At 44.4% G+C, this 17,102-nt stretch overlaps 1 protein-coding gene and 1 pseudogene across 9 annotated transcripts in view; one reads left to right on the forward strand and one right to left on the reverse strand.

Moving 5' to 3' along the window:
• Positions 1–12,373: 12,373 nt before the first annotated feature.
• LOC147137964 (syncytin-1-like) lies at positions 12,374–13,596 on the reverse strand (annotated as a pseudogene).
• A 3,318-nt stretch (positions 13,597–16,914) lies between these two features.
• Positions 16,915–17,102, forward strand: part of ankrd6a (ankyrin repeat domain 6a) — a 118,755-nt gene continuing 118,567 nt past the window's right edge. For all 9 annotated transcript variants that reach the window (XR_015089337.1, XM_086049759.1, XM_086049762.1 and 6 more), the window contains exon 1: positions 16,915–17,062. Coding sequence is in view for 8 of the 9 variants with exons in the window: in XM_086049759.1 (XP_085905885.1) it covers positions 17,051–17,062 (12 nt within the window). In the remaining variant the exon portion in view is untranslated. The remainder of the gene's footprint in view (positions 17,063–17,102) is intronic.

Below are 17,102 nucleotides of genomic sequence, written 5' to 3' on the forward strand. Positions count from 1 at the left end.
TAATTCAGCTGATTGTGCTGAGCACATTGACTTCAACGTTCCTTGAAATAAAATCTTGGTCTGGGTTTTAATGGCATATCCCACCCTCTTTGCAGCCGTCTTCCCCTTTGCTAACTGATCCTGTCAACAAAAACACATTCTCCAGTCGGGAGAGGTATGTCTGTTAGGTCTGGTCGGGGTTTGGTGGAAATTTGGACTTGGCTACCATAGTCGTGTGACATGCCATTTACTGGTGTGGGCAGAAGTGTCGCTGGGTTTAATGCGCCACACCTTATGATGTTAATGTGTCCCTGTGATAGGAGAAGCGCGGTGCAGTGTAGGTGTCATGCTGGTGATAAAAATGGCATCTTTGTTTCCAAGAGCAGTACAGAAACTGCATGTGGCACCTTCAAAGTTAAAGGACGGAACAACACCACTTCCGCTCATGCCTCAACCCCAAAAGCTGCAGCCAACACTGCTTGTACACCTTCAGGAGTAGCTCTAGCCACAGGATCACGTTGTTGTTGAAGGGTTTTATTATTAGTTTGTGAAGACATATACATGTATGGCTAGTGAAGGGTTTTATTATTAGTTTGTGAAGATATATAAACGTATTTTAACCATTTATTAATGATTCAAAGTTGTATTACAAATGAGTAGAAGTAGAGCTGTTTCAAGGTTGCAGTATCAGGGGAGCGGATGTATCAGCGGAACACAATGTGTGGGAGGTTTGATGGTACCAGGTGCCGCCAGTGAAAAAACAGGGAGACAAAGGCGAGCCACAGTTTCTCTGAAGGCCCCGGCCTCTTGGAATGCAGATAACTTGGTGTTTTCAGGAGCTACAACCAAGCGAGTCATGTGCACAAGAAAAGGCGTCATCTGAGACGGCGGGGAAAAGAGAACCAATCAGCATCTGAAGAAATATATTGCAGATACCATGTAACTAATGAAATGATAGTGGCTAGTGTTTTTGCTGTGTTTAATTTGCATATTGTTTTCTATAACTGCTCGGGGCAACTCGGGTGTGGTGTTGCTCTCTGATGGCCACAGGAGCGCACAGATCTGTATGGAGAGGGAACCGAGCCCCAAATACTGTATTAGCTTTTGCTGTTAGGAATAAAATCTCGGTGATTCGGCTGATTGGCTTTCTGGTCTTCTCTCTTACGGAACGAGCACGCATAATTGTTAGGTAAGGTGAAGCTAAGGTTAATGTCGGTTCAAATAATAAATATACGGTAAATAATTTGGAGTCAGATAATTAGGGTAGGCGGCACGGTGGTCGACTGGTTAGCACGTCCGCCTCACAGTTCAGAGGTCGTGGGTTCGATCCCGGCTCCGGCCTCCCTGTGTGGAGTTTGCATGTTCTCCCCGTGCCTGCGTGGGTTTTCTCCGGGCACTCCGGTTTCCTCCCACATTCCAAAAACATGCATGGTAAGTTGATTGGATACTCTAAATTGCCCCTAGGTGTGATTGTGAGTGCGGATGTTTGTCTCTGTGTGCCCTGCGATTGGCTGGCAACCAGTTCAGGGTGTCCCCCGCCTACTGCCCAAAGACAGCTGGGATAGGCTCCAGCACGCCCTGCGACCCTTGTGAGGAGAAGCGGTACAGATAATGGATGGATGGATGGATAATTAGGGTAAGTATCGTGATTTAGACCTTAAACCTAACAATTTTCTGGTGACCCCGACGTGATCCTAAGGGATAATTTCGGCGGACTTCAGGACACCAATCGGAGTCTGGGACTCTGTCTCCAAGGTCTGGGACCTTTTGTTGAATTGTGTGACGTGCTGACAGCTGGCCATTGGTGTGACACTTGCTTTCTCGCGAGATCAACGAAAAGGTAAGCAGAATACCTGTTGTCTATTCAAAATTATGCATATTGGCTGATTTATAAATCTGAGGGAAGTGTTGTGTCAATTGTTGGTTTGTCATATTATACGGTAGTGAAGTCTGGGACTTACGTATAATATTTGTGATAGGATTATACGGTAGTGAAGTCTGGGACTTACGTATAACCTTTGTGATAAAAGTGTATGATAGTGAAGTCTGGGACTTGCATACACTGTGTTGAATAGGTCAGGGACCTAATGCTTCGTCGTGGTGGACAACTACAGTGACGACTGTAGTTAAATAACTGGAGTGTAGTGAGATCTCCGGGAGAAGTGAGGCCTCCCAAAAATAAATTGGTGAATACGTAATCCTTCTGTGAGAGAGTTGATTGCTAACATTGATCCAAAATGAGTGACAAAGGGGTAAAGAATGAATGTGATGTTGAAAGTGATAGGGACAGGAATGAATGGGATGAAATAGAAGGAATGTATGCTGAATTGGAAACGCAAATATTGAGTGGAATTGAATGTAACAAAGTTAAAAGAGACAGAATAAAATACCGTCGTGCATTTGCTAACTTGCAGACAGTTAAATTGTTTAGTGTTTTTTCTGCCCCTGGGATTTGGAACGTTTGGCCAAACAATTACGCGAGGAAGTAAAAGCGGCAAGCATTTACCCCTCTTTGGAGTTTGAGCCAAGCGCCCCACTCATGCAGGTTACTCACACTCAACCCCCACCATATGGCAATGCGGGAATGATGGCTCCTGTGGTGATATTGGGTGGCCGTGTGGTGATGGACATTGATGGTGAAAGTGAGCGGGCAGACACTAGTGTGGTTCAATTGATAGAGCAGTCACTGAACAGAGAAAAGAGACGTGTGTTTGCAGGACATGAGGCGGAAAGAAGTAGAGTAATTACGTCTACGCCATCCGCCTCAAAACAGATAACACATGACTCAGTAATAGGAAGTCGAGAAAGAGGTGACAAGGTACCAGAAAGTGTATTGTTGAGAAGTCAAGATAATGATTGGGAGAGTAAGTATGAGGATGTTGGTGGAACATTGAGACAGCAAGAGAACATAATGTTGAAATTGGTGACTGGCCAGGGGTGTTAGGGGAACTCAGCGGCCAGAAGAAAGGACAAGCTGAGACAAGAAGATGAAGATAGTGAGAATGAGGAAGATACACAGATAGCGCAGCAGAGACAGATGTTGAAGGAAGTCAATAGAAGTGAGAAGAAAAGAGAAACAGGGAAAAATGATGACAGGGTGGCTGTGTGTGGCTATGATTTAAGAGGGAAAAAGCATCAGATGATACAAAAAGAAAAGTGTGAGGTCATGTGTCCTATGGTAACTACGGCAAGGGGTGTTCATTATGAGCCTGTGGTGTTACGTGATTTAACGGCAATGATGGAAAAAATGCCCCCACTCCACAAAGGAGGAAAGGCATGGTTGTCTAAATTTTTGGCACTCATCAGTGGACAAAGCTGCGCTCTGGGTGATATTCGTCAAATGTTGGCTGGTGCTTGTTTATTGGTCCAGATTGGGGCACTGGAGGAGGCGGCTGGTACCTCCCATTTGGGGGGGGGACACACCGCTTCCCCATGTGGCAGCTCAGCTTTTCCAACAAATCAAGCTGACTTTTCCTCAGCCAACTGACTTGGCACCTGCAATGTTGCCATATGACCGCAAGATGTCTCCCGCACAGCATTATTTGACATGTGTGGAGAATTGGATTGAGTCTACAGGGAAACACCCTAGTTTCTTCCGCACAGCTATTACAGATGGATTACCTTCAGAGGTCAAAATGACACTGATGAGTGATCCAGATATTTTGGTGTGTCCAGAACAAAGGTTTAAGCGCCATTTGATGCATCATTGCCGTGCATTTTCTGAGGAACAAGCTAAAACTGAAAGTGAAGAAAATAATCTAGCCAAGCAGCTGCTCAAAATGCAGCTAGCTAAAATGCATGGTGAGGCTTAAGCTGAAAAGAGTAAGAAAAAGGAAGTGCAGATGTTTCAAACTCCAGTGGCGGCTGGTAGGGGCCGTGGTCAGTTCCGTGGTGGATACAGGGGAAGGGGAGGGAATACCCTGCCACAGCAACGAGGATTCTACCTGCTGGGGACATGCTTTTTGTGTGGGGATCCAAACCACTGGGCCAGGGAGTGCCCTAACAACGCCAACGGCGGGTCCCATTTTGCCTCCCGCGGAAGAGGGACACATTTGCCCCCACAACCCATCCCACCCAGCGGTCCTGTCCAACCTGGAGGGAACCGTCCATGGCAGGTGCCCCAGCAACCAGGGGCCCAACCACAGGGAGGTCAATACTATCAAAGTATTAATCAGTGGGATGGACAATACGAATAGGGAGGCCTGGGAAGCTCGGGAAGCAGTGGCCAGGCAGAGCCCATGCTTCAACTAACAGTGGCAAATCAACCCGTCGAGATGCTAGTGGACACGGGCGCAACATACTCTTCCATTAATTTGCCACTGCCTAAAGCAGCATTGTCCCCTCGCAGTACAACGCTGGTCGGCTTCTCGGGACAACCACAGACTCTGCCTTTCACAAAACCTCTTGAGACACGAATCAACAAAACTGGACAGCATTTATGGCATGAATACATTCACGCCACAGGAACCCCCATTAATTTAATGGGGAGAGACATGTTGATGGCAGTCAAAGCACAAATTATGTGGGGACCAAAAGGACTTACAGTCACGTTTCCGGACGGGCAGACCATTCAGTGTCAACAGGCGCTGCAAACTCATGGCCAATGGCTAATGGCCCCGCTTCCAGCGGAAAAAAACACTGCAACCATATATTGGGTCCATTTGAATCCAGAGATTCCATTTGGCGGTGGTGTCTTTTCTACTTTCCTCATGTGGAAAACGTGGATTTGTTCCATAGCCCCATATCACCCACCAGTGGATCCCCTGCATTGTACATTGTACTATGACAGGGAGCATGATGATGTCTATAGAGATTCATTTGAAGAAATTGAGGGAAAAATTTGGACGTTGGCCTCTTCATGTATTTTGATTGGTAAGGAAGGCGTAGCAGCAGCTGTTGATTTGGCCCCTGAACAAATGGCATGGTATAAAATGACGTCGGAGGGCGCTCCTCATGTTTCATTGGCAGTGGCACCTGAACATGAACCCCGCCAGTTGGGCCCCATGGTGAAACGATTGCTTCAAAGTACAGATTGGCGTGAGACTCACATCCCACATTTGTTTTGGTCACCATCAAACAAAGCATACAAAATTATGCAAATATGAAAGATGAAGGGAATTTGGAAATGTTGTTGTCAAGGACACATGGCAGAGAGTTTACAGATCACGAACAAGCTGATGAGATGCTAAAATGTTTACCAGAAGAATTGTGGTCCAAAGGCCCTTTTGATGTTGGAGAGTGTCATACTGTTGCCCCCATTCAGTTGCAAATTGATGAAAATCAAATTGTCCGAAGGCCCCAGTATAGATGGCCTAGAGAGGCAGACGAAGGCATGGAAGAAACTTGTGGGCTTGTGGGATGCAGGCGTTTTGGAAGAATCAATTTCACAGTGGAACACCCCATTGAGACCCGTTCAAAAGGCTGACAAAAAGACATATCGAATGGCTCATGATTTGAGACCAGTCAACAATGTCACATTGACCCCAGTGTTACCAGTACCAGATCCTCACAGGATTCTGATAAGTTTAAGTCCCATGTACAAGTGGTTCACAGTGATTGATTTGGCCAATGCGTATTTTTGTGTGCCGTCGGATCCTAACATTCGTCATGTGTTTGCATTTTCTTACAAAGGGTGTAAGTTCCTTCTTGCCTGCTGCTGTCAGACTCTTTAACAAGAACATTGTGTAGTCTCTACAAACTGGCGGTCATTAGTGCAATTGTGCAGTCCTGCACCTGAGCTCGTATCGTGCAATACCCAATATTCCCCACTACTGTAATACCGTGCAATACTCAACATTCCCCACTACTGTTAGTCTAGTTTTATTTTTATCCAATGCTGTTCCTTACATTTCACTACAGCACTGCAGCACTGTCACTTAGAGTATTTTTTCCTCTGTACTATGTACAGGCCGAAATGAGTGTTCCTCATATTTTTTATGTAGATGTAGGTTGGTGTGTATACACATGTGTATATACACATGTTACTGCGTATATCTACATAGGTTTGATTCTAAATGTTTGCCGTCAATGTTATACATTAATGGCCACATTATGCCGCCGCCCCTGTGTGACCTATATCTTTGCTACTGTAACAACGAAAATTTCCCCACTGTGGGATCAATAAAGGCATTCTTATCTTATCTTATCTTAAAAGTTGCAATACACCAGATTGCCACAGGGGTTCAAGAACTCCCCTGGCATTTTCAACCAAGTTTTGAAAGAGCTTCTGGGACCATGCGAGATTCCTGAAGGCTCCATTTTGTTGCAATATGTGGATGATTTATTGATTGCAGCAGCCAGCCAAGAAGCATCTTTGGAAGCTACTAAGAGGCTGTTGACCAAACTACATGAGTTGGGTTTCAAGGTGTCAAAGAAAAAGTTGCAATGTTGTAGACAAAGGGTTACATTTTTGGGAAAAGTGGTGTCCCCCATTGGCCTTGCAATGTCACTAGAACACAGGAATTCCATTCTTCATCACAAACGCCCAACCACAGTCCAGGAAATGTTGTCATTTCTGGGCTTATGCGGATACAGCAGAAATTATATCCCATGTTTTGTGGACAAAACAAGTGTCCTTCGTGACCTTGTCAAAGTGAAAGGGCCACGAAACCTCAAAGCACACTTAAGAGTGGACTGTAGAAGCTACACAGCTTTTTGTGACTTTGATTCAAGAACTCGCCTCAGCGGCTGCTTTGGCGATCCCAAATTATGTCAAGCCATTCCACCTAGATGTGTCAATCACAAGCCAAACAGCGAATGGTATTCTTTACCAAAAAGCACAAGGAGGGAGAGCAGTCTTAATGTACTGTAGCGTCCCATTGGATACTTTTGAGCAAAGACACCCAGAATGCGTTCATTACGCAGCAGGCTTAGGTAAAATTTTACAGAAGGCTGCAAATTTGGTCATGGGACATCCACTGTATGTCCTCACGGAACACTCTGTGTCAGCCTTTGTGGCTTCAGGATCATTTGTATTGACACCATTGCGTCAAACCAGACTGATGAAAATTTTAACAGCACCAAACATCAATTTTGTTCACAATGGTATCAATATGGCAGACCAATTTTTGGTTGGCCCACATGAATGTGCATTAAAAATACAGAACCAGATCAAAGTGAGACCCGATCTTTATGCCGAACCACTTGGCCTAGGGCGAGTTGTAGTCACAGACGGTTGCTGCTGGCGCAATAAGAGTGGTTCTCTCCACGCGGCAGCAGCTGCAGTCGAATGGCGAGATGGTTCTTTCCAGCCACTAGTGACGTAGAAAATAACAGAACGTCCATCTGCCCAAGCGGCAGCAGTACTGGCACTCACTCTGGCGCTCGAACAATGTCAAGGTGAGGCAATCACCATCTATTCGGATTCAGCATATGCAGTTTCAGCCGCCCTTATTGACCTCAAGGGATGGCTCCAAAATGGTTTCATGACTGCCAAAGGCACACCAATTGCCCACCGTGACCTCATGCTCAGATTACATGAGGCCTTGGCGCAACCATTCCAAGTAGTAATTGTTAAAGTCCCCGGACATTCAAAAGCAGACACCACGGTAGCCAAAGGTAATCAGGCGGCTGATTCGCTGGCCAAACAGGTTGCGGGCTACACTGTTGAGGTAGGAATGATGGTCAGTAATGAGGCCATCATTGTTGATGGTGAACATCTAGATGCAGCTTTGCCACTCCCACCCACTTATGATGAACTTTGTCATTTGCAAGAAATGGCGTCTCCTGAACAAAAATCCATGTGGATAGCAGCGAAGGCCGTAAAAAGACCTGATGGGCTGTGGGTTGGCCCGAGAGGCCAGCCCACTCTCCCAGAAGGTGAGTTTATGCAATCCATCTTGGCTGAGGCTCACTCAATTGCACATACTGGGCCTCACCCAATGATGGTGAAATTAAAAAATTGGTCGCACACAAAAATGACAGATGTAGTTTGGAAATACGTTTCAGAGTGCCAGACATGTCAGACATTTAATGCAAGACCAACTTTAAAACCAAAACCAGGTATTTTTCAACCAGCTCCGTGGCCTGGTGCTGAAATTGTGATTGATTTTACTGACATGAGTGAAAGAGTGAATGGCAAGCGTTACCTTTTGGTGATGGTTGATTCCTTCTCCGGGTGGCCTGAGGCCTACCCGTGCGCAAAGGAGGACTCGACCTCTGTCATTAAAGCACTGGTTAACCATTATATCCCAACCCATGGTTTCCCGGCCTTGGTCCGGTCTGATAATGGCACACACTTTAACAACAAAGCCTTGGCCAAGGTAGAAGCCATGTTGGGGCTCCAGCATCGGTTTGGTTGTGTGTACCATCCTCAGAGCCAAGGTAAAGTTGAGCGAATGAACCGTACGTTGAAGGAAAAATTTGCTAAAATAATGTCACAAACCAAAATGACGTGGCTTCAAGCACTGCCACTGGCGCTATTAGCTGTCCGACAGACGGTCAATAAAATGACTGGCTTTGCGCCTTTTGAGCTCCTCACGGGCCGTTTAATGCCAGGACCGGCATCAACATTGGTGCCTCCAGAAGATGTGCCGATGCCAGATTTAACACATGCTGCGTATTGGTCATACCTTAATGCTCTTGTGTCCAGTGTTTCTGCTCAGGTTGTGGAGAAAGCAAAATCATCAGCTGCTGAAGATACCTTGGAATCAGACCTCACCCCATACGTGTATGTGCGAGTCATCTCCAGAAAGTGGACTGAACCAAGGTGGAAAGGCCCATTCCGTGTCCTAGCGAGGACAGCCCACGCAGCGCAGCTTGGTGACAAACGGCAAAAGTGGTATCATTATTCTCAATTGCGTCCTGCTCCTGACTTTAACCCTCAAAAATGAGGGTCCAGTGGTTTGGCCGGGTCGATGACCCGGCCATGAGAGGGAGGGTTAGACCCCCACATTTACAATTTTTTCGCTTTTTGCAAAATCCAGTATATGTAGGAGTAATAGTGAGTGTTGCTTTTGTTTTTGTATGGCTTTTGATGATGATCGACACGGAGGGGACTGACGGGCTATGAGTGACGGAGGACAGCGTTGACCAGGACTATCCTGACTATGCGACCCAGAAGTCGTATCTGACGTACACCTGCAAAGGACAAATGGTGTACAGGGCACCGAAGGGCTCCAAGTGGAGAGCTGACCCAGACAGAAAAAATTATACTTGATTTATCATGCCTGTTGATTTTCAGACTATTGACGATCCCTGGGACGGACCAATGAAGGACTTATTCACTCGACATAGATGTGCATCCCCAGAGTGGATGGACAACAATGACCTGACCTATATTGACGCAATAGGAGTCCCAAGAGGGGTTCCAGATGAGTACAAACTGGTAAATCAGGTGTCAGCAGGATTCGAAAGTGTGTTGGTGTGGATCACTCCCAATAAAAATGTTGACCGAATTAATTATGTTCATTATAATGTACAGCGTTTGGGTAACTACACGCACGAATCATTGGCTGCAGTGCATGAGCAATTGGCTGCCACGTCACTTATGGCGTTCCAAAATCGCATGGCCCTTGATATGATATTAGCAGAAAAACAAGGTGTGTGTGGGATGTTTGGCAACACCTGCTGTACATTTATACCCAATAATACTGCCCCAGGAGGACGACTGACTAGAGCGCTTGAAGGACTACAGACACTCAATAAAAAGATGAAAGAACATTCAGGTGTGGACAATAGTATTTGGGATACTTGGATGAAAATGTTTGGTAGTTGGAAAGGGTTGATTGCTTCCATTTTGCTTGCTGTTGCTATTTTTGCAGCTATTATGGTACTTTGCGGTTGTTGTTGCATTCCATGTATTAGATCTCTCACAGTAAGGTTGATCGAGAAAACTGTGGGTCCCTTGCCTCCGGGTGGACAGTATGTCTTGGTACAACAGGCGGATGCAAGCGTGGGGCCCTCCTATGACATCACTTTAGAAGCGGCGGTGTAAGTACATCCAGCACACAGACATTAATATGTGGTATGGCCTCATAAATGAGGCCATGAGAGGGAGTGTCACCCCCTACCCTCACCCCTAAAAATGTGCGTCTGACCGGTCCGGCTCTGGGATGGGCTGCCCAGCCCTGGTAACAAATGTGCTGTGGGCAGCTTTTAGACCAGATAACACACTAAATGCCATTAGTATTACGATCAGGAGTTGTTTACCTTTGTCAAATAGTTCTGCTGTGGAGTGGGCGCAAATGGACTGAAGCAGCGTGGTTGCCGAATCCATCGTTTCGCCACAACGGTCTGCTGGATGGTGGCTGAGAATTGCATCCAACGAGTCGTACCACTCTTGTTGTTGTGGTCCTTCACTTTGTTATCATCTTGTTTGAGCTTTTTGAGTTTTTCATGGATTTTTTTTCGCCGTGTGCGTGACGTTGAGCTCTGCTAACCTTAACTGGATGAGCAGGTAAACCTTGTCATTTCGCTTTGCTGATTCAAAATTCCGTTGGATGTGTTCATCCGAGTATATGCTCAAAAGAGCACGCACCTCATCATCTGTCCACCTATCGTATTGCTTACGCTCCATTATCACTAACAATATAATGAGAGGGACAGGAAAACAATAGTACCGCACACAGGCAAAAGAAATGGCGATGTTCTCATTGGCGCCAGAGGCCGATTTGAAAAGTCACCCCAAAGTTTGATCTATCAGTCAGCGTTCGTCAGCGCAGCCCGCCCCCGGGAAGAGTTCCTGCTGGCCCATTTTGGCCCTGATATCCGAAAATGGCCCTGGGCCAATTCACTACCCTGATAAATTTTTTGGGTGGAAACAAAAGGTGGAACCACTTTACCAGGGTAAAGTGAAAGGTTCCTCCACAGGGGCAAAGAAAAGGGTCTCTTGTTATTCACCAATTAAAAGAACCTCATTTAATGAATGAAATGAAATAAAATTTATGGTCCCTCAAAGGGAAATTTGTCTTGGGCATATGGTGAAAATTCAACTGCACACATAACAATATTACAGAAAAGACAACAATCCAATATGAAGCATATGATTTGTTTGAGTTCAGAATTATCTCTGGTTAATCAAATCGCTTAGCAAAATTACCATCATGACAAATAACTTTTTTTTGTTTTTGTAATTAACGGGGTTTAATGGGGATGATCACAGTCACATCTCAACCATTCCATTACTGACAATTGTGTAGCAATTGCAGAATACATTATTTTTAGATGTGATAGGGATCTTTTTGGAGATGGAGTGGCTGTTTACATACAAAGCCGCATACCTGCTAAGATTAGAACTGACGATGGATTGTTGCATTATGTTTGGATGGGCATGTTCCTCATCGTAGACCAATAATTATCGGCTGCGTTTATAGGCCACCATCGTCAAATGCATGGTAGGTACAGTAGATAAAGTATAACTTATGCTCACAAATATATCAGAGTTGAGTAAGGGAATATGTATATTGGGAGATTTAAACATTGATTGACAGTCTAAAAACTATTAAATTGACACAGCATTTATTTGTAAATGCACATATTTTATACAAAGAAAGCACCAGAAGGAAGGAGCGACGGGTTTAATTCCTATACAGCTTGGAAGAGAGCTTGTGAGCAGGCATGTGAACACAAAGATGAAGAAAGAACAACTGCTTAGACAACAGCCTCCTACACCTGGCCCAGGGAAAGGGCGACGTGTCAGGTGAACTGTAGATGCAGACGCAATAATGCTACTGTACTTTGTGTTGGATGTTATAAATACACATGTGGCCAATGCAGACGGAAGATGCCATGGCAATGCCAGGTATGTTGTGATCACGCAAACATTGAGTGAAGGTCACTGAAATGCCAGTGACACAAAGAAGGGCATGCCAGGGCATGACATTGACGTCAGGAGCCCAAAATATGCGGGCGGAGGGATCACTGCTGACAGCGGGAAGATTGACTCCTCATTTGATTTGGGTAACAGTATTGACTTTAAATTGGACTTTAATCCCACTTGCAACATGAAGCATAAAGTTGACATTTATGGTGATAGTCGTAATTCAGCCACGGTTCGATCGGCTCATTTTTTTATGATGTGCGTTTATGATGTGACGTCACCTTCGGTGACGTATCCATGAAATGACATCAAAAAAGCCTTGCCTCATCATTTCCCATTAATTATTCCCGTAGACATGTGGAGGCTCAAGGAAAAGATTACCAATGGTCGTTACATAATCACCTTCCTCATCATCAGCACGATCAGCGCCACCACTATCAGCATCGTGCCATAGAGCGGGGGGTAAATTTCATGAATTTTAGAATTTGTAGGGGCGATAGCAGACGAGATGAGTCGGAGAACCATTGCGCGAATGCAGGGAATACAACAACACCCACACAACATAATAATAAATGCAACCACAGTTATAGAAACCAGGATAGAGAAGACCACATGCTGATATTTGCCAAACATGTTTTACCACCACTCGGCCCAGGCGGAGGTGGACACGCCCAAGTGCTCCTTCATCTTTCGGTTCAGGGTGCCCTCAATGGCCCTTGTGAGTGACCCATCCGGGGCTGTGTTGTTAGGAATGAATGTACAACACTGGTCACCAAACATAGCACAAACACCACGTCTTTCAGCCAGGAGCATGTCGACCGCAACGCTGTTCTGGAACACCATGAGTGATGTAGCAGCCAATTGCTCTTTTACGGCAAAGAGGCCCGCTTATGTGTAATTACCCAGCTTCTGTATATCGTAATGGATGTAGTTGATTCGATCCACATTCGTATTAGGTGTGATCCACACAAACACGGATTCCCACCCCGCTGCAATCTGGTTGACCAACTTATACTCGTCTGGAACACTCCTCGGCACGCCAATTGCATCAATGTAGGTCGTATCCCGATCCTACCAAGAAGCATGTTGTCTTCTGAAGAGCAAGGAAGGGGAGTCAAGTGTGTAGGCAGCCAATTTGATATCCCTCTCTCTCAGAAGATGGAAAAATAGACACACGCATCAGCAATGACACGAGCGCACAGAAGCCGGAGGTATTGCGTAAAGAATCGTATAGTTTGTTACCACCACACCACCACCACACATCGCTGCGTGGCAGCAATGCCCCCGTCTGGTACACAACAGTCCTGCACCACGTAGAATTTAGTACTCCCACTTTATTAGTAGTTCCTGTGAGGTTAACGCAAGTAAAATTAGCAACTGTAACATCAGTGGAAAAAATAGGCTTGTCCTTCGTCGGTTTGGTTATAGGATACACAGAGTTCCAAGATGAGCAAACGGTGTTTGGAGTAACCTTAGTCATAACCTCCAGGAGACATTCCTGTGGAATGTATGCTGTAATTACCCTCAACAAGGGTCTAGGACCATACATGCAACACAACTAAAATTAGCAGCTTGTGCTGCAGCCTCCGTTAACAAAAGCCAATTGTTACCTACTTGCGAAACACCAGTGACCGTTAAGAATTTGTCATCAACAGAAAATGTCTCAACTTTATCAAGATGTTCGATTCACAGGGACTTGAACAACTTCTAAGGGGTCAGCCAGAACATAAGACACGCAAACAGTAAGGGTCTGGTCCATGGATGTAGGAGTTTAAATACAACGTAATACAAGGGTCATTGCCATTTTTATCATTGGTGCAACTCCAATTAGTGGTATTTATAGTCACTTGAATACCCATGATGACGTGAGTTAACTTGATATAGGGGCGAAGAATTTTTGCACAACGGTCAGTAGTCCAATCAGTCCAATCCTCCCCCGTTTCCACTACCACAGCAGACCATACTCTAAATCTAGCCAATAAGTACCAAACATATGACGGACCATAACTTTGTGTGTTGCACACATGAGCCTTACCATAAGAATCAAGACCGGAATTTGTCAAAGTAATCAGAGACGGTTTGACAAAAGTCGTAACGTTATTAATTGGGAGGCAAACAATAGTCTCCTTTTCAGGGACAAGGGACAACATCATTTCGAGTGCAAGTAGAGAAGTTCTTATTTTTAGGATACTTATTGTACGTTACCAACCCTAAGTTTGTACCCGGCTCCCCCAGTGACCGTTTAGCACGGGCGAAGCCATCATAATCTGTCATGGTATAATTAATGAATGGTGTTTCTGTGCCGCCAATCCCTGTAGAGAATTTAGTACTATTATCATCGCATATGAAGGGTTTTATTATTAGTTTGTGAAGACATATACATGTATGGCTAGTGAAGGGTTTTATTATTAGTTTGTGAAGATATATAAATGTATGTTAACCATTTATTAATGATTCAAAGCTGTATTACAAATGAGTAAAAGTAGAGCTGTTTCAAGGTTGCAGTATCAGGGGAGCGGATGTATCAGAGGAACACAATGTGTGGGCGGTTTGATGGTACCAGGTGCCGCCAGTGAAAAACAGGGAGACAAAGGTGGGGGCCACAGTTTCTCTGAAGGCCCCGGCCTCTTGGAATGCAGATAACTTGGTGTTTTCAGGAGCTACAACCCAGCCAGTCATGTGCACAAGAAAAGGCGTCATCTGAGACGGCGGGGAAAAGAGAACCAATCAGCATCTGAAGAAATAAATTGCAGATACCATGTAACTAATGAAAGGATAGTGGCTAGTGTTTTTGCTGTGTTTAATTTGCATATTGTTTTCTATAACTGTTCGGGGCAACTCGGGTGTGGTGTCGCTCTCTGATGGCCACAGGAGCGCACAGATCTGTATTGAGAGGGAACCGAGCCCCCGATACTGTATTAGCTTTTGCTGTTAGGAATAAAATCTCGGTGATTCGGCTGAGTGGCTTTCTGGTCTTCTCTCTTACGGAACGAGCACGCATAATTGTTAGGTAAGGTGAAGCTAAGGTTTTAATGTCGGTTCAAATAATGAATATATGGTAAATAATTTGGAGTCAGATAATTAGGGTAAGTATCGTGATTTAGACCTTAAACCTAACACATATAACATGGAAAGGCCACCGAGAAACCATGTGTACAACACTATAGCAGTTGCCGCAAAAATGAGAAAATGTCACTCAGATAAGACTTTGCTCACCTTCCCCTTTGGTGGGTAACTCAGTCGAAATTACCTTCTTACAATGCGTGAGATGTATCCACGTTTTTCTTTCTGCAATTTTTTACGGCGGTTGGCGTGGTTAGCAATACTTGACAAGGACCTTCCCACTTTGGAGACTGCAAATGCTTCCTTTTGTCGGATCAGTACCCAGCTGCCTGGAACAACCAGATCAACCTGTTGGAAAGAAGCAGTCATCTTCGGGCACTTTCAATTCATCTTTTTTTCCAGGGATTTTTGCATGTAATCAGCTAGGTTGTCTTCATTATCCAACCCCCACTGTGTACTAAATATAGGTAACTTATATGGTCTGCCAAACAATGTTTCAAATGGCGTGAGACCTGCGGTACTTGTAATATTGATGTGTAACTTGACCAGGTCTACACATTGTGTCCACGGCCTATGTTTCATCCATGCATTTTTTTCAGTCGGTTCTTAATTGTACCATTCATTATTTCCATCAGTCCTGCACTTTGTGGGTGATAAGAGCAATGTTTTTTTAAATTAATATGGAACATATGCCCTATTTTTTCAATTATTCTATTAACAAAATGTGTTCTGTTATCACTATATATAGTTTCAGGGATGCCGTAGTGTGGTATAATGTCTTTACATAATGCTTTAGCTACTGTCAGTGCATCAGGTTGTTTTGCCGGGAATATTTCTACCCATTTTGAAAAGGCATCAATGATGACCAAACAATAATGTTTCCTTTCACTTTTGTTAAGTTCAATGAAATCCATATGTATTCTCTGGAATACATACGTAGCTTGAGGAAACTGACCGCACTTCGGACGCAAATTTCCTTGCGGATTTTGTCGAGCTAAGGTCAAACAAGCCTTACAAAAAGTTTTTGAAAAGTTAAACCCATAGGTCGTATAATGCCTTTGTACCATGGACACCATCCCCCCAGGAGAGACATGAGAATTCCCATGACTCAACACCGCTGCCCACTTGAAAAGATTTTTGGGCAGGATAGGCTTTTTATCTATGCTGACACAAAACCCCATTATCCAATGTAGCTCGTTTATTTTGCCACATTGTCTGCTGTAAAATGTTGTCTTGTAGCTTACACTCAGCAGTACCCAAAAAGGCCCTGGTAGCTGCTTCTTTCGCTGTTGTGTCTGCAAATGCATTACCTAAGGTGATGTCATCAGTGCCTGTTGTACGCGCACTTACATATCGCAATCTGATGTCGCAACTGAACAGCATTCAATAAGTTTGTCAAAAGTTCAGCATGTGTAACAGGTTTTCCCGTGGACATTATCACACCTCTATTTTTTCAATATTGTTCAAATACATAACACGTACAAAAGACATACTGACTGTCAATATAAAATGTAACAGCTTTTCCTTTCATTTACTTGCATGCCTGTGGAAACCGGGTCAAAATGGCTCTTTGAGTGTAAATGGTTGCCGACCCCTGGTCTAGTGGATACAGTATGGTAATTCATGGGGAACATTGTAAATCACAATCAACACAATTTTCTGTTGATTACAATACAGCTATTCTCTTGGGTCAAGCTAGACAAGTGTGAGCTTGTGTCACTCTGATTTCTAGCTACCAATTTACATACAGAAATGGAAAAAGCAGATGGAGTCAAAGATTCCCATTGGCCATCTCTGACCATAATCCTAAGGGATAAAAAGCTTTTGAGAAAGAATCATCAAAGGCATTCAGGGTTAATAATATGTGTGTGCACGTGCGAGAATGTGCGTAAGCAGGTGTGTGTATGTGGTGAAGATGAGCAATGGATCAGATGACATGCTTTTGTTATAATTTGGCAGCACAGCTGAATTGAAGATGATTAAATGTTTTAACATGACAGTGTGCAAGCATGGATTAAGTATTGGGTAGATGTACATGCAGTGTCCCTGACGCACACTCTCTCTCTAAGCTGTAATACACTACAACAGCTGGCATCCTTTCAGTACACTTTCACAGATGGAGCAGCCATTCAGATGTTGGCGCAACAGTATCATCCTCTTACATAGCACAGCCACTCGCTTTGAAAGGTTTTGGGGAACATTTTTTTAAATGCGCATTTTTTCTACAGCCTAAGGAGAAGTCTGCAGCGTATGGAAGCTAGGGTAAAAGAATTTTAAATAATAAAACGGAACATTGACTTGA

The sequence above is a fragment of the Filicampus tigris genome, chromosome 13, assembly GCF_054856515.1.
Source record: "Filicampus tigris isolate MCC_2025a chromosome 13, RoL_Ftig_1.0, whole genome shotgun sequence".
NCBI classification, from domain to species: Eukaryota; Metazoa; Chordata; class Actinopteri; order Syngnathiformes; family Syngnathidae; genus Filicampus; species Filicampus tigris.